The following is a 24,077-nucleotide window of genomic DNA, read 5'->3' as shown; positions in this document are numbered from 1 at the left end:
TTTATATTCCGCAAATGCACATGTTTTCATATGTTTTTTAAATGACTATGCATATACATATACATGTTTATGTATATTTGAAAGAAAAGAAAGGCGTGAGGGAGAGAGAAAGAAAGAGAGAGAGACGGAGAGAAATTTTTTTCTATAGACAATAAAATCGAAAACTATTTGCAAATATAAACTGAAAGCATGCTACAAATTCTGAAATTGATTCCATGACGGCAAAATAAGCAAACACGTTCGCTATTATATAACCGCATTTTTTTATTTTATTCACATTTTTACATCTGATATAATTTTTAAAAACTATGGACCTTTCAATGTTTTTGTTAAAAAAATAATTTCATGTTTCAATTTTAATTTAATAAAAAAAGTCTTACAGAGATGTGTGAAAAGCGCGTAAAGCATTCCGCATTTTTAAAACATTTATGAAAAAATATTCCTGAATTTGTAATACACGTAATACTCGGTTCAACTTTTTTTTAAGAAAAAAAGCTTGAAAAAATTAACATAAATTAACTTTTCTCAAAAACCCTCTCAGAAAGCATTTCAAAAAAAGTTTCAAAAAACATCGTGAGAAGATCCTCCTGTGCTAAATACCAGGCCTCGATATCTATCTATAATCTATCTATGAACTTTAGGGGATGCTGTTCTAGGAGATTCAAGAGATAAATATTTTCGAGTTCTTAAAAAAAAAGAAAAGAAAAAAAATGAATCAGACCCCACTGTTGCACCGATCCGTTCAATTGCTCCAACCTTGCAGGCGGATTATAAAAACGGGCTTTTTCCGGCTGGATTCGCGCAATGACCCTCCCCGTCCCTCTTTTTATCCACTGGCCTTTCATCCGCAACCAGCCGGCCGCGGAAAATCGATGAAAAGCGTATCGCGCGTCGTTGACTGTCGCGTCTGGATATAACAGTTTCCCGTCGTCCCGCGAACTTCTTCCCGAAAAGCCATAAATAAAGACGCCGGTATTCATGCGGCGTACAAACCGGGTTTATAGGGACAGGGTTCGCCTGTGGCTTGGCCCGGCCTGGCCTTGCTTAGGAATATACAGCGAGGAAACTCACGGCTTATTTACTCTCTATCTCCATCTCGCTCTCGTTTCCGCCTCTATCCCAAAATACATATATATATATATATATATATATATATATATATATACACACACACATATATACACGCGCCTCCGGTATATCGTCGTCGTGGCTTTTATCGCGACACCGAAAGCCAAAAACGACGTCGGATTTACTGGTCCCCCGACTGTTTTCCCGTGCCGTGATTGCCGCCACGCGTGAACAAACTATTGCGGCCAATGGCGAAATTTACAAGAAAACAGTTGGTCCCTTTTGATTCGGGGGATAACACGAAATGAGAGACTTTATATACTTTTGATAACGTTCTACTACTGCGCACCCCGTGCAATATTGCACTGTGCTGTGCGAAATAATTTCGGAGAAGCTTTCGACGCCCAAAGGAATATATTAACGTCCGCGGACATTGAAAGAAAATAAAGAGAGAATATAGTTATATTAGATTATAATCAAATATAATCAAATTATTTTGAAACTGAAGAATTAACTAGTTTTAGAAAAGATTATGTGTGATGTTACTATCTATACAAAATTTGATTTACACAAACGAATTTTATATAAAATTTTATATAAAACATTTTAATTAAACAAATTTTATATAGTCTATATAAAATATATTTGTTTATATAAAACAAATTTTTGTCTGTATAAAACAATTGAAAAATGAAAAAAATATAATATTAAACATCCATATATTTTTTTACTATATAATTCAAGAGCTGTATTATATTAAAATATAAAAATAATCTATCTTTAAATAACAGACATCTTCTGTGTGTATGCGATATATCTTTTGTATCAATATATTTTTAACTGTCATCGTCGGCCAATGGCAAAATTTATAAGGAAACAGTTCACGAAAACAGTTGGTTCCTGCTTTTGATTTTGGGGATAACTCGAAATGAGAGACTTTATATACTTTTGATAACGTTCTACCGCGCTCTCCGTAATATTGCACTGTGCTGTGCAAAATAATTTCGGACAAGCTTTCAGCTCTAAAGGAATATATTAACGTCCGAAGCAATTATAAATAATGTAGGGCAAAAATATATACGATGCTTATATAGAACGAAGCATACATAATTTAAAATAATAATTAGTGGTATTATTTATTTATTTATATTGAAATAGAAGACACTCTGGATATTTTAAATATTACAAGTAAATGTAAGCCGGCTAATTAAAAGCCTAGCGCGATAAGCAGTGCGCAAATTGTTACTTCTTGATAAAATATTGTTTATTTAATACATTTTGGTTTTAATTTCGAACCATCTCTTCAGCAACTGTCAAATATGTATAAAAAAATCTTGTGAAGCAAGCATTATAAGGAAAGAAAAAGAGAGAATATAATTAAAAGATATAATCAAATTATTTTCGTAAACTGAAGAATCAATTATTTTAGAGACGATTACAATGTCATTGTCTATATAAAATTTATAACTGAAAAATCAGAAAAAATATTAAAAATTCATATATTTTCTTTATTTTTATAATTTAAGCTGTATTATATTAAAATAAATAAATAATAAAAAAAACTTCTCTCTAAACACTAACACGCATCTTCTGCGTCGATGAAAATAACCGTTTTATATGTAAATTTTAATCGTGCTTTATTCGATGAAACTATGGGATTCGAAATACATGTACGAAATACAGCGTTACGACGCGACGTAAATGCAATATTATAATAGCGGGAAGCGTTTTATCTAAGTACAAAATAATGTTTTTGGCACGAGTTCATTTTCTCGTGTCGAACGAACGCGGATATGCACGAAGTGAATGTATGTAAATGAGCATAAATTTCGCGTTTTAGAATTTATGTGTCGCGCACGCGCGCGTTATATTACATATCCCGAAAAATGTCTTTCATTTATGGGTGGCATTTTTGTTCCGCGAAGAAAATCGCTTTCTCGCGTCAAAACGCGAAGCATAATATATGTATACGAAACAACGAATAAGATTATGACTATCGTGGTATACGATACATACATATGTATGTATATACCGTGTATCAGAGAGGCGAGCGTATTTCTCGTTTTCGAAAGAAATAATACAACGTTTGTCTTTTCATTCTCGAGCGAAACTGAAATGGACGAAACTCGAAAATGGACGAGTCGTCGCAATGCAGTGGTCGTACAATAGATTATATTTAGCTGTAAAATTCATCATACAACGCGCGATTTTTTGTGTTGTCATTTTATTTGATCGAGACATTTCTTTTCTCTTCGTATATGTATTTTTTATATCTAAAGATTATTAATAGTTAATACATAAAATAAATAAATAAATTATAAGATTTCTTTTTTATATATATTTGATAGTTGCTAAAGATAGTTCGAAATTATGGCTGAAACGTATTAAATAAACAATATTTTATCAAGAAAGAACTTGAATTATACGATGCAAAAAATATATGGATGTTTATTATTTTTTTTTCATTTTTAACTGTAAATTTTATATACACAATTAGATCGAAATTAGGATCGAAACGTATTAAATAAATAATATTTTATCAAGAAGGAATAAATTAGCTTACATTTACTTGTGCTACATATTTTTAAAAAAATATCCAGCCTTCTATTTCAATATATGTAAATAAATAATAAATAAATAAATAATACTACTAATTACTATTTTAAATTATATATGCGTCGTTCTATGTAAGCATCGTATATAATTTTGTCCTACACATTATTTATAATCACTTCGCGTCTTCTCAGATTCTTAATCATCCGGAAACTCCGAAAATCCCTATACAAACTTTCTTGCCTAAAATAATCTTAAAGCTGCAATTTTACGTTCTCCAAAATACTCCTCCACATAACTCGAGACTCTACTTCGTTTGCGCTCTTTATCTCGAAATTTGGTTCTCTCCGAAAATCAACGACGTAACTCAAACTCGACAGCGAGTTATGCATATATGTATATATGTATACGTGTGTTACAGTTACACGGTTAAACCTCAAAACGACGCGACTGTACAAAGATGACGAGAGCGGCCTTTGCACGTCTCTCTCTGTCTCTCTCTCTATTTCTGCGAGACACGCCCGGAAACGGTGCGTGATTTAGTTTGAGTGACTATTTGAGAGCGATGATCTCAAGCGCGAGGGTAAATCATCATCCTCGGAAGGGGATGATTCACCCTCACCTACCCTGAAAACCGCGGGCATCTCGCGGATTTCGCGCACCCTCGCTTTAGTATAGAACCGAGGGATGTCTGAGTGTCGTGCTTTCGCGTGAATGAACTTCAGGATCCTTCGGATTTCTCTCTCTTTCTCTCTCTCTCGAAGGAGTGCGAACGACGCTATTCTCCAGTGAATCTCGAGAAAGTACTCGCGGTTCTGCGCGAGAATCGTGAGAAATTGATCTTCGAAATTTTGCGAGTTTCATAGGTGACCTAGTTCCGGGGATGATTTAAATTCCGCAGGGAGTTCGACTAATATATGGAGAGAGAGAGAGAGAGAGAGAAAAGGGGACTGTCTCCTGTGAAAGTATATTAATCTCTCTTTTTTTTTACTGTCGGTAAAAAGAAATATATAAGCCTCAATTATTGTGATTAATTATTTAAATTTCGATTACAATAACAATTACAGATTTGTTTTCTTAAGAGAGATATATAAATGCAAACTTTATGTATCTATTTATTCTGTATGTATTTATTCTCCCGTAAGCATTTAGAAAAAACGCATTTATTTCCTATAGAAAAATCCTATATATAAATCTGTAATTTTCTATAAATAAACAGCAATGGGAAACAATAATATTTAGAATGCATATATAAATGATGTCGCATAATAATCATACTGATACGTAAACAAATATGTAAATGGACAAAATAATAATATATACAAATAAATGTGACAAAAGCAAGCACATAAATTAATAATATTGACAATTCACCAAAACTAACCGGGAGTTTATTAAACCCCAGAATTTAGCGCAAGTGAAAAAATATATTTCTTTTCATATAAAAAAACCTCAATCAAATCTAAAAAATATATGATTCGCAAAATTAAGGAGAAGAAGAGTGAAAACCTTCTCGTAATAAAAAAAGGAAAAATTTGTGCTACCTTTGCAAGCGAATGTCGCAGCCGTGAAAAACGCAATCGTGCGAATAAAGTTTAGGCCTTAGAAGGTATAACTTTTTTTCGTCAAGCGGAGAAGATCGGGGAAGGGTGAAAAAGAGAGGGGGCGAAAGCGAGAAATTGCGGCGCGGTCGGGGTTGGCGGTAATCGTGATATAACCGCTCCTAAATGCTGAGTTAATGATCAAATCTACGAAGGAGAAAGTTCTCAGACTGCGAAACGGGCAGAGCGGAGCAGAGGTATAAGGTATAAGGTAAGGGTAAAGCGGTGACGGTAAGACGAGCCGGGATTAAATTCGTGCACAGTTTGTAATTTGCACGCGAGGCGCTCTGCTACGCCCCCAGCTTTCCCAACTTCTCCCCTTTCCCTCGCACCCTCGGCTTACGACGGGGGCCGAGATTAAAATGCAAATCCGAACTTGATCACGGAATAAATTTGAGATATGATTGTCGGGAAACGCGCCCGCCAAGGCACGGCTCGTTTACTTACAGTGTCTCCAGATTCACAATCCTGTAATGGGCCAAGTACGTATGACGGTACAGCTGAAACAGAAGAGAGGAGAGAGAGATGCATTAGTAAATTTGTCGAAATTAGTGTGATCGAATAACATACGTGGGTGATCCGAAAGAAAATAAAGAAAAAGTGTAAAGTTATCTCTTTCCAATTTTTTTCAGTCTTGTATTATTTTTTTTTAATTTAAGAAATTTTACATAATACCTATATAAAATGAATTATTCTAAAACTCTCTAAACTCGATTCTTTATTAGGATATTATGGCAAAATTAATACATGATTAAATAAATTATAAATATATAATATATGATAATAAATATAATAATAATAATAATAACAATATAATATAATAGATATAGTATAATAACAAATATCTATTAAGTAAATTTAAAAATTTACTGATTTTTAATAGTGTGATATATGTTTGAATTCTAAATTATATAATTTGTATAATTTCCACACACATTTTATTGAGATCAAATAAACTCATATAGAATATCATCAACTACTTCTCGAGATAAATTACTTATACTACTTTACACTTTTCCTTCTTGCCTTTCAGCTTATTCTCGAAAAATTATTTTATATTACATTTTTGAAAGATGTCACAATTTCTGTAAAGAGGGGAAGACTCTCGGATTATTATTTTTTCAAATTATTATTGTGATCGATTTTGGGAGAAAATATATTACGAATATTTCCGCTAAACTCCCAACAATAATGAAAAAAATCAATTGAATGCTGCGAGAGCGAGGGCATTCAAGTACGATGGAAATTTCTGCTTCGGAACCTGTAGCGTTAAAAAGATCCGCTTTCGTGCAAACCATCTGAGCATGACCGAGGATACCGAAGGGTAACGTAAACTACGATAACATGCCACCCTTCCCCGTGCACGGATTTCTATTTCGTTACCGCATTTTGCCGTAGGTTATCCCCGACAGTTTCCAGCTACCGTGTGTTACTAGCCATAAAAACTCCTCTCGCTCGCGTTACTTGCGTCATTCGTGTGATACAGATAGAACACAAAAATATAATAAAGTCGGCACTGGATAAAAATATCATATATACCGTCCCACAAGCCCTGCTCGTACTTTTCGCACGCGTGAGATTAGTATATATATGTATATATGTATAGATGAAACACATGTGCGATGGAACAAAGTGGCTTTATTAGATAACTAAAGAGATAAAACTAATATTCTATTAAGAGCAATCGCACTGATCTATAAAAAAAAAAAAAACAACAGAAATCTATCTCAGATTTCTATCTTTAGATATTAAATAATTAACGCAATTTTGTGTATGCGTGCGCATAAGTAAAATAATTCTAAAAATATTATTTTTTTGAGTTATAAAAAATTTTATATAATATAAAGTAAATTATTTTAAAATTCTTTCCTAAAACCTCGATTTTTTACGATATTATTATAACAAAATAAATGCATGAATAAATATATATTAAAAGCATATAATATATAAAAATAAATATGTTAATAAATATCTAATATAATAAATATATATATTTAAAATATAATTTTATTGAAAATAAAATAATAAATATGTAATTTTAAAATAATAATTTTGAAATAAATATATGCATATGTATAGATGAAATAAATATGCTGTTTGATCTCTTTTATATAGTATAAAAATGAATTATTCTAGAATTCTTTAAACTCGATTTTTTTAGGATATTACGACAAAATTAATATACGAATAAATCAATATATAATATATAATAAAAAATATCTTAATTTAATATTTATTATATAAAAACATTTAATATTTAAATTCTAATTCTAAATATTAAAATATCTTAATCCAAAAATTTACTGATTTAATAGTATGACATATGTATGTCTAAAAATTCTTAGATTATATAATTTGTAATCTAATCTAATTTCTACGCATTTAATTGAGATGAAATCAATGAATTCGAATCCGATTACAAAGCGTAAGCTAAAAGTCTAGTAAATATCAACTGTGAACTTTTATCGATTTACTGTTCCATTAGATATCAAGTCCACAACTTCGTACCTGTGTACTTTGGGAGGTGGCTTGACTCTTAGAAAGTAATTTAATCCGAGCGTACCTCACGTCCCTTATAGCTTTCCTTCCTCGCGCACTAATAATAATCATAGTAATAAAAGCAATAAACGATTAAAAGCAATAAACGTGCGTCCGAAGTTTAAACAGCAAGCAGTGCAACCAACATAACACGCACGTGCGAATTTACCGGCGGCGACGTAAAACACGCTTAGAAGTTTAATGATCAAACTTCACGATCGTGCGATGAATCGCGATTCCGATGATACGTCTTTTAAACTGGGATATTAATTATTAATAGATAATTTTTAGCGCTAAATTATAAGTGAATTATGTGTGAATTTCGGAAAAAAAATATATAAAAGTATTCTTCTTGTCTTTTTCTCAATGATTTTACATGATCATATCATAGATGTACAATCATCTGTAATTATAAATATTTTAATTTGTTAAAATGAAAATTTGTTAGAAAATAAAAATCAAGTTTTTTGTTTAATCTTAAATGTGTGATCTGATTTTTCTATTTATTTCGAAATATTTGCATAAATATTATTACAGACGTGTTCAGATTATTAGATTCACAAACATATTTACTGTTTTAATAATTTGTTTTGTACTATTTTTTAAATTTATTTGAGGAAGTAATCTTAAATATAAAGCATACAGAATATTCAAAATTATATTTTAATATTTAGTAAACAAATCACTTTTCTTCCTCAAATCTCAAAATTTTGATAAATGTTCAAAAACACTCTGTGTTGTTAAACATCAATTGTAATTTAATTGAAATAAGTTATTGTCCATAGTATATATACAATTATTCAGGTTTATACAACAATAATACCATAAAACCAATATCAGTGATCATATGACATAATATGAATTGATGCAATGTGGGTTTCCATCACTAAAAAAAATCATGAATCTTTTATAAAAAAAAAAATAAATTTTAAATAAATGTGACTATATTTACAAAATGCAAAAAGCATAACTGCAAAAATAATTTCAACCTGTGTTTAAATCTAATAATCTGATCATGTCTGTATTCACACTTGTAATAATCACATTGTAATATTCACACTTTACAGAATAATTTGACGTTTATTGATCTTTTGTCTTCGTCTTCTGCCTTTAAAGCAATATTTATCTTATTAAGCCGAAAGCAAGGAAACACAATAAATTATGTTATATTACAATTTTACTAAGTTACATAATTTAATTTTGAATATTTTTCAAATTTTCTGAAATCCAGTTGTACGACTCAATTTTAAGAAACTATAAAAAAGCGAATAAAAATACAATATTAAATAAACTTCAAAATGCGTTCGAGTCTAATAATCGAAACACATCTATAGATAATTAAAAAGGAAACCTGATATTGCCAGCAATATAACCAGCAATCGCTTTAGCTAATACATCCGCAATGATTAGAGGGACCATCGGCGTGTTAATTGGCACAGGTAGATAGATAGATATAGATATAGCGAATGTGCGCTTGCGGCTGGAAACGGTCCAGCCATTCCCATGGGAACATTTCGGAATCCGGGGGGGAGATCCGGGTATCCGATAGAGAAAGAAAGAGAGAGAGAGAGAGAGAGAGAGAGAGAACCGGCTGACCGAACCATCGACAGCGCGATACGGAAGGATTCATGGTGTGCGCTATTTTGCCTCCATTAACTCTCTTTCGGGGCAGACCTATAAATCATGGGCCGCCTGATAAGGTCGAGCAACGCCATTTTCACGTGTTGCGGTCGCGTTCGCTATCGCGCTCGCGCTGAGCTCGTTTCCATCGCATTATTCCCGCCTTCAACACTCCGAGGTACACTGCCCTCCATTAACCCTTTTCAATGTTCCTTTCTAAGAGTTCTTTCGTCACGTGCAATATATGCAACACACCGCCAAACGTGTAATTTTCGGGATCGACCGACGGTGAATTCCATTTACGGATAAGTTCCATGCTTTAGCATCATGTATGATTTTTTGAAATAAATCTTTAAGCTTTTCCTTTGTAATTTTCTTCATTATAAATTATAATAAGTTTCTTAATTATCTAATAATCAATCTTTGTAATTTTTCTTACATAATTTCATATACAATTATAATTAGAGTGTGTGATATTATTAATTTTAATTTAATAATTATTGTAAACGGAATATTAATATATAATAAGATATAAATTTTCTGACAAGAGAGATTCGCGATTAGAAGATCATTTAACAGAATTCAGTGGTAAATTTTGGGAGAGAAAGGGGAGAGAATTCAAAATAAGTCAAGCAAAATTTCGCAACGAAATTCGTAAAGTGACGACAAATTGGGATTTGTCTAAAATTTACTACCAACTTGTTGCTACACTTCGTAAAGATTACGATCGAATAAAGACCCTTTCGTCCCCCTAAACTATCCCTTGCGAGAGAACCGACTCGTCGAAGTGACGAATGATATATTGCGGGCAAGAAAGTCTCGAATGTAGTCCGGAATTAAGAAGGGAGATTCTCTTACATCTCGCGCACGGAAGAACAAAAAACGCTTATGTAATATCCCGAAAAATATTACAGTGAAATGTGACTAAATTTTCAAGATTTCCGTTCAATAAGTATTGCGATCGCGTCTCGTAAAGTTTATCGTATAGCACCGGAAATATGGTTTCTGAAAGATTTCACATCATCATATAAACTCTTTCCCTCCCCCTTCCCCTCTGATGTTATCTGAGTTATATTCCGCCACATTGTAGAGTCGTAGCTATGTCAGTATTTTTTTTTTTATAAAGCGTCGTATTCATATTTCACCGCGAATTTAAAACCGTGCAGCGGGAAAATGAAAAATGGATCGCGAAATGAAAATCGTGTTAGGAATTAATCAAAACTCACGTTATGTGAATCGAAAAATGACAAGCCACGGTCTACTATTGTTGATGCGATTAAAATGATACGGACAAGTGGCCGATATATATTTTTCAAATATTCCTCTGTAGCAAATTTTTTTCAAAAACCTTCAATCCGTTATGTAATAACATCGGAGATGAAATAGCATTTTATATTTATTTCAAAATTGGGTATTCATTATTTTATTTTCAATAAAATTATATTTTAAATATTTATTAAGATATTCATTATTACACATTTTTAATACATTTATTCATGTATTAATTTTGTCATAACATTAAAAAAAATAAAGTTTAGAGAGAATTCTAGAATAATTCATTTTATATTATATAAAAGTTTTTATCACTTAAAAACATTATAATTTTACAGTAGTTCAATATTTTATCGATCTTACAGCATCTCACAAATATAAAAAAAAACAAGAAATAAAATTATATTAAACAGTTGAATTTATAAATTTCTATTTCTCTATTATAGTTTATTATTTCCTTAATGAATTACGTTTAATTCTAGTCTTAAACCGATTCTTCATCTCGAGAAATGAAAAGACAGTCGTTGAAACGTTTCCCAAGCGGTAAACAAGTATACAACAATTTATGCGAGAGTAAACGCGAAAATTCGCGAATTTCGCTGCTCGTAGCGGAAGATTAAGAAAATATTCGTCCTTCGGCGAACGATTACTTCATTTTCAGCGGTTGGCCGGGCACACAAAGCCGTTGGACAAAATTGAGAGCACCGGTATTCTCTCCTGCACTGTACCACGACACCGGCGGGAATACGGGAGGGAGGGCGGAAAAGAGTTTAAAGCGGGATTTAATGTTTCTTGGTCGGGTCACCCCGGGAGGGTTGGACCCCCGCGCATGTGCGCAAAAGCACACGCGATTCCTCTTCCTCTAACGCGAAATTAATTCCCGCGGCGCCGCGGGACACGCGTTCCGTTCTACCGGAAGCACGGTGAGCTTCCCTCGCTTCGATTCGCGCGGTTTATGCATGGATAGGCAAGAATAGCTGTTGCCTAGAAGAGGGGGTGTATTGTTTGCGCGAATAAGCGCGTACAAACACGTACGAGCGAGTGGGCAGAAACGTATAATCTCCCCGCAAGAGTGTTTATTTTCCACCCTAGCGAGCAAGAAGAGTTTTACTCCGCATCTTCGTCTCGTCCTTTCACGGAAAAGAAGAAAAAAAAAACTCGCGTATAATTTCTCTTGCGCGAGAAAGAAGTCTAACAATTGACGCGGATTATCTCGCTGTTCTCGGATTCGTTTGCGTTTTATCTACGTGCTTTAATTTAGAAACTACCTGTGTGTGTGTGTGTGTGTGTGTGTGTGATTAGAGCAATAAATAGTATATTATACATATTAATGTTTAAATGAATAATAAATTTTAGTAATAAATTAATATATCTAATATCTAATATCTAATAATATATATTATATATTATAAATTATTATTATATAAATTAATAATCACAATAGAAGCATGTTTAATTAACTTTACTGGCTTTAATTTATTAATTACTAATTATCGCTGTTCTCTCGCTGTGACATATAATCGGCGATAATGATGCGTCCTATATATTATATTCGAACGCAATGTTTGATGGTCAAAGTTGAACAACTTTGATTGTTACATATAATAGAACGACATCCTCTCAATTTTGTCATTGATAGAGGTTCCCGCTATATTATACAATTTCATGTAATATAGATTTGACGATCGATAGATAACTGCCTAAGCCTTATTTCATTATGATTATTATTAGTAAATTTCCCTTAATTAGATAAAATATAATTTTAATCATATATATCATATATATCAAAATTGGCAAGTCTATATGATATATAATAATAAATAATAATAAAACAAAATAAATTTATGATGAATAGATAACTTCCTAAGTCTTTTATTGCGATAATTAGCAAATTTTCCTTAATTAGAAAGAATAAATTCACAAATTTATTTATATATATTGGCAAGTCTATATCTGTGATATATAATAATAAAACAAGATGACGTACACTATTATCAGATAAATTTTGTCTTCTTTCTCTTTCTTTTTCTTTTTCTTCCTCAATTTTCCGAGAGGCAATATTTGACAGATTATTTGATGGATAAAACGACGAGAGAGATGCTACAATAACCGATGCTCGTAAAAAGTACGTATAATAGTGGGCGCAAAAATATCGTGTAAAATTCTCCCTATACTAAAATGCATCTGGACTGGGCTTCGGTAATGCAGCCTGCGGTTTCTGTTGTTGGTTTCGCGCGTTTTTCCACCGGCGCACTTAATTTCCCAGAGGCGAACCACCATTTGGTTTTCGGTTAGCTGGCCGTGCTCCAATACAAGTGGCCGAGCCGTACAAATCGCTAATGTCGCTAAAAACTAAAAGCGTCCCTCCCCCACGTCGCCCTCCTCTCTCCCGCGTAGAGTCGATTAAACGGATAGATGCTAATTAAGAAACTTTCGTACCGAAAACCGTGTGTGTGTATATATACAATTTTATGCCAGGAGTATGGAGGGTTTCGCCTGCAATTAATTCTTAGCACATAACTCACTCTCGACTTAATTTCCCAGAAGAATGAAAACACGCGCTTGCGCGTTAACTTTTATCTTGATTTTATTAAGTAAGCTTAAATATACAAGTATGGAGATAAAATGCGTGTGAAATAACGAGAGACGCGAGATTTAAATTTTAATGATGGTCTGAATAAACTTTTGACGTCACAATGTTCTCTAAGTTGTTTTTTAACGTGCAATTTCGTCGGACGGTGAACACATACATACACATACCTTGAATTACCTCGGAATAAATATTACGCGTGAAATGTTCTGTAGATGTAAAATTTCTGCACATCATACATCATATGCGTTATGTATATAAACGTAAGCTCGTAAATTACACAAATCGTTAATGCTAAGAAAAGTGCTTAAAATTCAAATTTCATAATTAAACATCTTTACTACGGCAGAAATTTTTTTTCTCTTGCGATAAAAATTCTAACTTTTAGTTAAAGTAGAAATCAAAGAGAGTAAAGCGAGGGAGTAAAGTTAGCGTAATATAGTGTATAATAATTAAAAAGCATCGATCCATAATTTAAAAAAAAAGAAGTATAAAACTTTTCTGCTCCAATTATAAAAATCTAAATATTCCTCTATAAACAGATAAATTTATTATTAAAATAAAATGTTAAAAATTAAACATAGCATCTCGAATCGCATAATAATATAATAATAATATTATTAATAATATTATAATATAATAATATTATTAATAATATATATATTATTATGATATAATAATTATACCATAATAAGAAAGTAACAATAAAGAGGAAGTATTTTGTACATCTTGCAATTTTATCGCGGAAAAGAGAATTTTTGTTGAAAAAAGTGGTGCAAAAAAAATTCTGTGCGAGATGATTTTAAATTTGAATTTTACTGCAGAAGCCCGAACATGGCCAACATTTACACTCGCTGTTTCTCGCCAAATAACCGTCCGTCGCGGAGAGAGAATGAAGCACTTTCGCGATACTGGGTCACATTTCGATTTTCGCCCCGGTGATTCGCCTTATCCCGAAAACGAGCGATTTATTCCGAAGGCTCTTTCACACGCCGTATCTCCGGTATGTGAATCGACTGCGGAATCAAACTGGCTTCCAGGATGCGAGCACATTATTAAGGCCGGTCACGCACCGAATCAGATCACTCCCGCACGGAATCAGACCTTTGCGGTCTATATTGGACCGGTAATAATTGATAGATCATTGATGGCGAAGGTTTACAAGAACTCCGTTCGACCGTACATCGACATGATAGCAAGTCAAATATTAATTCCTGTGAGAAGGAATTGCGATACAGTTCAATCTGTGATATAATCTGTGTTATATATGTATGAAGTGTGAGTTTATAAAGATATATGATTCTTAAGATATTATAGGGTGTTGAAATCTTGTAAAAAAATTCCCTGATCTTCCAGGTAGTTTTAAGATAAAAAAATTACCCTCGGTTTTTCCAGAGAGCTTGTATTAAGAAAGTTGTTGTTAAATAAAGCGCATAAAATAAGCGCAACATATATAAAAAATAAAGAAATATTAAAAGATTTCCATTATATCGCAAGAATTTGGAAGATTAATTTGCGCGAAAAAAATAATAATTATACATGTTTTTCTCCGGCGTATTAAAACGGCTGTCGGGATTTTCAACTCGGTTCTTTTTTCAGACTAATCCGAATCAGTTTGAAGAGATCAAATCTCGAAAAGCGCAATAAGAATAATTAACGCGGATTTTCTGCACGCCATTCACCTGCCAGTAATCAGGACTAGAGCAATTTGGATTATCCGCGACAAATGGAATAATTAATTTGTAAACTGAAAGCGGGCTTCTCAGCGTGAATTAATTAATTACCACGGTCATTAAGGAATAAAAGTCGCAACACACGATGTTGTTTTATGCTTTAGAGAAAAGATAACGCGCGCGATTAAACTTTGAATTAAATGTCAGATGCACAGTCGCGGTTTTAAATCTAAAATATATTCCACATGATATATCGAAAAAGCGCCTCAGCTATTTCACATGACGTAAAATTTCTAAAACTCGGGATTTAATCTCAGTTACTGTATTCTGCACGTTAATGTCAGTAAATAAAAAATTTTTTTAATTGTAAATGATTGAAAAATTTCACATTTTTAACACAATTATAATCCACAAAACTTTAAAATATACATAGTATATACAATGTGTGTGTGTTGTATATACATATATAGGATATTATTTTCATGTCACGAATTTTAAAAAATACTTATACACAAAATATCCGATATATGGGAAAACCCGCAGTTGTTGGTAATAATTACGGTATATGTCTACAAATATGTTGATATATAACGATACAGATTTCGATGCCGCGTTCGCGGTCCAGCTCAAAGCTTTCGGAGCTTTAGAACGAAGATTGCAACATTCAACCAAAGATCGTTAATGTCTTCTTAACGGTACGTTTGCTCGCTTCTTAATAGCATCGCTGATGTTTATCCCGCTTCTCGTCGTCTTCCCGGCATTACGTTAATGCGCTAAATGGCGCGACGCATCGCAAAAGGAATGCGGAATTTAGATTGCGCGAGCTATGAGTACTTATATTGCTCGCGAGCAATGTCGATTTAGCTCGTAAATCGAACGAACCTTGCACATCATTGCACAATGAACACGAAAAGCCCGCGGTCTGATCAGAATCGATTTTATCTACTGCAGTTTTGCCAGCAGCAATACTGTATATATACATATATACACACACATTACACGTACGCCATTATATATATACTATTTGTCTATTTAAGTACATAAAATAGAGAATAATCTAATTTTTAAGAAATATATAAAATTAAATAAATAAAATTTATAAATAAAATTTTTAATTTCATGAATTAAATTATATACATACATAAATTTATTAATAAATATGTCATATTTTCTACTTGCCAACTTAAAATATAAAAATGTAGAATCTAATTTCTAATAAATAAAATAATTAATAAATAAAATTTTGAATTACATAAAATGATATATATTTACACAATTTAATTCATGAAATTGCGTTATGGGGTTCGTCTGCGTAGCAAAATCTCAACATTCGTTTTTATTGGCGCGCTTAAAAAAAAAGAACGGTTCCTTTACGAGCGTCGACAGCACACATGAGGGCACGAAACGTTTGTCTCGATTTTCCGCGTTGCACGAGATGCACATTAAGATTAGTGCACCGGCACGTTCCGAGCACTCGGCGATAAGTATATGGAGCAGTTTTTCAATTTATTTCTACCCCTCAGCGACTCTCCTTTCTCGTCTACCTCTCGTCGATCGTAAAAGCGAAAGGTATACGTAAGTGCAATATCGTAAATATCGATTTTTTTAACGTTGCAAAAAGTGTGAGACGAAATAAGAGAAGAAAGATAGAGAATTTAACATCCGAAAAATGTGCATTTGAAAGAAAAATGTAATTAACGAAGAGTATATAACAAATGCGTGTTTGTTGTACGATGTGTAGCTGCAACAAAGTTTGCGATGTACTTCGATAAAAGCAACTATGGCGATGTAGGTTCCAAGGTGCAGCCATCCGCGGTTTTGTGCAACAGAGCGGAAGAGAAACGCTTTTGGGAAACGTAATAGCCAAAATTATCATTTAATCAGTTTGACATGTCAGTTATTAAAGCAGTTAGGTTCTTTGCGCGGAGATTTAAACACGAAACCCTTCCCTCCCGAACGTTATTCACAAGTAATTAGTTTAAAAGTAAAAATTTCATTATGTTCACTCTTTCATTGCGCTTCTCTATCATTCGCAAACGCAAACAACTTGAAAAAACCACGGAAACTACAGCACAGCTTTTCATTTGAGATTTTAATTAAATGAAAATTGGTATATATTAACATTTCTCATATTGTTTATTAAAATGTACAGTCAAAGCAATGGAATCCTAAATGGAAAATATATATGAACAAAATATTTTACGTTCATTATCGAGTTCCATTATCGTGCGCTTGATAAAAAGTTTGACAAAATAAATAAATGAATGTTTTGGCAGAGTTTCATAAGCAATTAATTGTTAATTATACTACTATTATAAAGCGATCAAAGTTGAAAACGCAAAGTAGGTCAGAGAGATTTATCATGTGTTTACAAATTGAAAATTGTGCAGCGTGTTTCGCGTGAACTAATATTTTTAATGCAGACCGATTATTTTCACTATATGTGTGTGTATATATACATATATATATTTTATATATTTTATTTTACAAAAACTATCACAATTTATATATATAGAAAAGCAAACTGTCGTTATCAAAACTTTTTTTTTTATTTCACATTTTTATATTGAAATTGAATATATACATAAAATTCAATATTAAAAATGTGAAATTAAAAAAATCTTTTGACGATAGTTTATTTTTTTATCCCACCTTCTTTAAAATCCCCTCACGTTTTTCCTAATCTAGAGACCAATATTTTGTGCAGTACAGTATTCGGAACAATGCTTTCTCGTCCAAATTAGCGAAAAATATCGCCTTGCGTTTCCTTATTTATATATCAAGAGAGCAATGATCGCGCGACCGTTTCTCCCCGTCCAGAAAAATCGCGTCCCGTTTATCCGTCCCTCCAATATCCTCGGAGTGGCGCATTAAGAATTAATTCTAATGCACTATTTGGTGGATTCGTAGTGCGCGGGAGATGCATGAGAGACCATGGACACACAGACCGGGCACTTATATTGTCCGACGCGAAATTTCGGACCGCGGAGCTGCATAATGTAAATCAAGAAGCATGCACATGCACCGATTGCGCCTCCATTCGACGGCACATGGGCCCTTTATTGGTTAATATCCTCGAACGTTATCGGTCGAACGAGTTTCACCGCATAATCGCAACTTTCCCAGTTTCATCGACGTCGTATAATTCGCCGATAAATTCGGCAGGTGATCTAGCATGGTTGCCGGTTAACGAACGAGTTTAACGAAGAGAAAATCTTTCGAAAAATATCATCCCTCGTAACGGGATTTCAGATTTTTTGTATTTTTATTCGAAAAGACACGTAGGAAATTAATTTTTTTGATATTTTTTTAAAATTTTATTATAATATATAATTCATATAATAATTTGATAATTTTATTTTATATATATATATAATCGATTGATCTTTTACTTGTCTTTATTAAGAGCAAATATATATATATATATATTATATGACGTTAAAGTTTTTTACAATTGTGATGAATACAGAAAAAAATCATATCATTGAAAGAGGAAATACTATCTTCTCTTTCATCAGAATCCGTTTGACTCTTCGTATTCTGTCATCAAAGCGCAGCAATTTACGTATTTTCTGTGGCTAATTGGCAATTCAATTTACAGAGTTGACGTTCGATAACGATCTATCCTTATTATAGCATCAGACGAGACGATATTTTTGTCCCCGATAGAATCCAATCTTCGTCAACGTATATAATGTCGTTGCGGTAAGAAACTCATGATAGACGGTAAGTTACTAGCGATTCATAAACAAGCTTGTTGAAGGTGGAGCGTAGTTGAAGGGTTGAGACCCGTAAAAAGACTGACATGTCTTTCTTTTTCTTAAGAATGAGTTTCGCATAGCATAATAATAAAAAATATCCAGACGTCCATTTGCAAATATTATACTTAATTAAATAATTATTTTATATTTCTGAAAATTTATATATATATATGTAAAATTCTTCAGAAATATATAAAATATTTAAATAAAAATTATCACTGAATATACATAAAATTATAATAGACCTTCTCTATAATAGAATATTATAGAGAAAAACTGTCTTTTTTCTCTTTCTTTCATTTTAATATAATTAATATTCAACAGCATGTTATATATTGTCCCCAATAACGTTACTTTATTTTTCTTTTCTTCAAAAGGGTATTGTAAAAGGGCGTTTTCACACACGCTTTCTTTAACGTAGTCATAAAGGGCTTTTTGTCATAAAACACCTGCCTCGGTTGTTTTCTGTGAGAACATTGTTGTAGCATAAACTAAACTAAACTAACGTAAACAAACACGACCTCAAAAATAATTTTTTAACTTATTTCGCAGAAATGGGAGAATTTACGATTAATTATCGTGAACGCAAAATTTTTTATCGTTCGTTCGAAAATTGTTACAATGATTCAATTGTTGTAACATTGTGTGGGAAATATTTTGCGATTTTTTTTTCGTAAGAAATCTCGGAGTTATAGAGGTGCTTTCACTGCTACTCCAAAGGATTTTTCTCGATCAAAGCACTCGCCTCTGTCCAGGGAGGCGTTGGTCCGCAAAAACGTCCACGAAAAAAAAAAAATGAAAGCAACCTTTCATATATATACATATATATATATATATATATAGCGCACAAGTGTGCTGCTGGAATCGGCGGGACGCCTCTCTGAATTACCGGTGTGTCCCTTTCAGGAAAACTGGTAATATGTCACCCGTATAAAGCTCAACGGGCCATTTCCCATGAGTATAAACGGAGATGCACTGAATATAGCGAAGTAGATCGGTGCATCAAAGGGCTACAGATTGGCACAACAGCTATCAAACCGCTCAGGATATATCTACTCTATTTGTCTAATAAAATCGTTCGTACGTGAGCGTTCATCCTCAATTAACGCTAATTCAAGATTACCAAATTTCAAGATATTCATGCACGTAAAATATAATAAACGAAATTTAATTTTGTATATAATAAATGATTTAGGAACGAAGCTTTCACTAACGATAAATTAAAAACATGGGGTAGATGAATATGTTGCAATTTATTCGTAAATTATTTCGATCGTTTTTAATTAGTTTTTTTTCCTTAAATTATAAATGAATTGTGATTGAAATTATTCTCGATATAAAAAGAAAGATGTATATATATATATTTGATATATTTAAAATTATATTATGCATACATACATATATTGAATATTGTCCGAGTAACAGAATTATACAACCGTGCAATTTCGATTGTTATTACCGTTGTTATTCCTTTCGCTTTAGCAACGCTAACTAGCAAAGCTTCAACCTGTTCGTTCGATTATATCAAACGTGGAAGTATTGTTATGCATATTATTTCGAATCAACCCAGACAATTAATTATTATAATCAGCTTTGGCCGTTCTCCTATGTGTTCGATTTCCTCTCTATTGCACACAGTAACAAATATGTTATAATGTATGCACAATAAACCGTGAGGTAAGTCTCGCAACAAACACATTAATAGCATTATCACATGGTAATATTATTATGTAACTGATGTAACATATAATAACATTAAGTAACGAAAAAAAAAAATTTTATTTCAGTATTTGTTTTCTGAAATAATTTATCTCGACATGATACTTTCGTTTTAAAGCGTTTTAAACTATAAAAAATATTAAGCAATTAAATATTTTTTGTAATTTCATAATCTTTCGCGCAATATTATTTTTATTCATATAGCTGACATATATACAAAATGTCACCGTAAAATTTATTAATGATAGGACAGAAAATCATTAAGATTTAATACGTGAACGGCGAAGAAATGTTTTATTTTTTGTTAATTGCATCTAGAGTTAAGCTTTAATATTTGCATTCGTTGCATCTGATTAATGATAACGCTTTATGAAATATGAAATTTGATGCGCTATGTAACTTGTGCATTCCACGAGAAAGGATACCAACTTCAAGACCTCATTTTCGCGAAACAGCATTTCCAGCTTGGTTAACGTTATCTCAAAGTGTCTGTTCCCTTTCTTGTTATAAGGTAGTATTTGTCCGAATAACCGTCCGAGAATATCTTCCTTGAATTGTCCTATGGGACTTTTACATTGAGAAGGACAGTTATGTTATTCCATTTTAAGCAGTGAATTCCTGTCGTGTCTGTATTTCTATTAGTATATGTGCACTTATTATTCGTTAAATTATGTAAGTATCCTTTAATAAGAACATATATTTAACAAAAACCGCCTGAATTAGAAAAATGTCGAATTAATTGTGTTTAAATCATTTTTCAATCGCGTTAATTTAAAACAATTTAAATTATATATTTTTTATCCCGATTCAGCGACTTTCGGATCTATATTTTTCTCTCGCATCTAATTCTTTAGGGGGGTTAGAGGGGATGTATGGAATAAAAATCTCAAGTATGAGATTATTCCATACAAGACTTGGCAGTATACCAAGTAGCAAAATTCGTGCCCTGTGCACAATTAATTTAATTCCAGCGAAAAATTAAATTTCGTTGGAATACGCATCAACATCCGCGTTCGACTCTTAAGGCCTATCACTTATATTTGTATATATTTTGTTTATATATATATAAAATAACAATTTAAATTAATATATCTTATTTCAAAAATATTCTTCTATTATTCTTATTATTATTTACAAAAAATGTTTTCCCATTATGAGTTAATTGCAACACATAATTAAAGCAATTTTTTAAAACATTTTAATCAGAATAGAAATGAAGTACACTTTTACAATAATTATATTTTTAATTGTTACGCCAAGTATTCAGAGATGTTACATTTTCATCACAATGAGAGTCTACTTTATAAATTAACTCAGACAATAATAATAAGCGAACAAACATGAGCACACATTTCAAAGAAATGCATTTTACTTTAATTATTATGAAAAATAGAGAAAAAATTGCACATAATAAAAAGATATGGCGATTTTTTTACGGTCAATTTTCAACGAAAAAAAAAAGGCGGAGCAGTGTTTAAATTAAGATTATATCCGAGATTATCACGAAGCCGACGCGAATTTATGAAGCGACGACGAAAAGCTCGATACAATCGTGTCACCGAAATATTCCGAAAATTTGTCACAGCATGATGAAATATATCAAGCAGATTAAACTTTCGCATTGTCCTATCTACGGTACAGCCTTAATCCTTTGACGCGCGTCAAGCCGCGAATTAATTCTTCGTAACGTTGTGTCTGCGAAAGCGACGCCTCGTTCAACTTTAAACGCAGATGACCGGCAATTTTTCAAACGCACGTCACACCTGGCGACGCCAGCCTGATGGCTGTGTCCATGTGGCCCCCTGTCCCCGCTCCCCAAAATTACACGACATTCCCGTCTGTTTTTAGTTTCGATGGCTGACTGAGATTTTTTCGGCAATCGATGAACATATAAATATTTTTCGGTTTATCTTTCATTCTCGAACTATTTTATATTTATATATCAATAAAAAAAAGCTTGTAAAAATAGTGTAAAAGTCCCGGAAGGAAGAAAAATCTGTTCATAATATTAAAAATATCGTAAAAGTTTCGTAGTAAAATTTTTTAAAAACTACTGCAAATTTATAAAATTTCACACATTAAAAAAGTAACAAACTTTATAAGCTAATAAATTGTATAATAAAAAGACATATATATATATATATATATATATATATATATACAGAGTGGACCACTTTAATGTACCACCCTAAATTTTTCCTATATATGTTTCCTGTATATATATACAGAGTGGGCCAATTTTTTTTATATATTTATATATATGTATATACATATATATAAATAGATTTCTTGTTAATAGTACAACTAAAAGTCTGTCCTCAAAGGTATAAAATGCAATATACGTACCGAGTGGCTGCTCTCTCCGCACACACACTTTCTCTCTCTCTTTGCATCAACGAAGCCTTAATCCTATTTATACGGAGCGAAGGCTGAACAAATCCGACGGACTAACCAAAGACACGACCACCGAATATCCGATGCGGTGCGTTTGCGTTTCGGTGTCGACCGACAGAAATCTACGCTAACTCCGAATACGTACAAACGGATGCAATAATAGCATTCAGGGTGAGAATGTTGTCACCGTCCAAATTCTCCTCTTTGTGAGTCTCGCTTTATCTTATCCCCTTTCTACAATCGCATTCGGCGCACATATAATGCCTGATACTCGTGAAAGTTTTGCGAGAGTACTGGATTAGTAGGAAACAGTCTTTTTAACTTGAAATTTTAACAAGCTACGCCGGCAAAGTCATTTCGAAAGACAATAAGTGTTGTTTGCGAGGTAGGAGGATGTTAAGAATACTCTTTTCCATGTTAGAATAAATAATATATCAAAATATATTCAATATATACGTACATATGCGTATGTATAATTTAATTAATTTTCATGAATTTTATTATAAATTATATAATATTATACAATACATATTATTTATGTAATATATTATATAATTATTGAAAATTATACAATTCAAGAAATAATTCAAGAACTAATATTTCAAAAATATATCAAGAAATTATATTTTATATATTATATAAATTTATTTAATTTTTATTTTTTTATTTAATTTTTAAATTCAAAGTTTAAACGTTTTTTCGCGAAAATTAAACTATAAGTCGTAGAGCAACAACCCTGGGCGCGTTTTAAAGGTCTCTTCAAAGCTTACAAAATGAGCTCAAAGCAAATGTTATAAGACTTAGTGGCCTTAATTTTTTAATTCAAAGTTTAAACTTTTTTCTTTAAAATTATATATTTTTGTTATATAAATTAATAAATTTATATAATATTATATATTATATGACATAATATGTAATATATAACATATAATATATAATAATATATATTGTATAATTTTTATAAAAATTAAATAAATTATATAATATAAGAAGTATAATTTTTTGAATTATTTTTGAATCATACATAATGATTGATCTCCGAGAATAAATTTGCGCGTGCTAGTGCGTGCGCGTGCTGATATAATTCCTTACTAAAGTAAAGCAATCTCCGGATATTCGGGATACACGGGGACCCGTCATTAGCACATTGAGGAGCAAAGTTTATTATGAACAACGAGATCAGAAGGCGGAATTTCTATCCCGCTTGCCATTATTGCATCCGCTTTGTACGCGTCCACTTGCTTCCCGGCTCTCCACAAGTGCGGATCGCGATATATACATGCACGCA

At 32.2% G+C, this 24,077-nt stretch overlaps 1 protein-coding gene across 7 annotated transcripts in view; it reads right to left on the bottom strand.

The window, feature by feature from the left end:
* LOC145946157 (venom dipeptidyl peptidase 4) overlaps nt 1-24,077 on the bottom strand; it is a 366,319-nt gene that overhangs the window by 59,560 nt on the left and 282,682 nt on the right. For all 7 annotated transcript variants that reach the window (XM_083055639.1, XM_083055641.1, XM_083055640.1 and 4 more), the window contains one exon: nt 5,670-5,722. In XM_083055639.1, coding sequence (XP_082911765.1) covers nt 5,670-5,722 — 53 coding nt within the window. The remainder of the gene's footprint in view (nt 1-5,669; nt 5,723-24,077) is intronic.

The sequence above is a fragment of the Prenolepis imparis genome, unplaced genomic scaffold (assembly GCF_030444845.1).
Source record: "Prenolepis imparis isolate NDT839.2.m4 unplaced genomic scaffold, iyPreImpa1.0 SCAF_15, whole genome shotgun sequence".
NCBI lineage: Eukaryota > Metazoa > Arthropoda > Insecta > Hymenoptera > Formicidae > Prenolepis > Prenolepis imparis.
The sequence above is the reverse complement of the archived record's forward strand: the minus strand, read 5'-3'. Positions and strand labels throughout refer to the sequence as shown.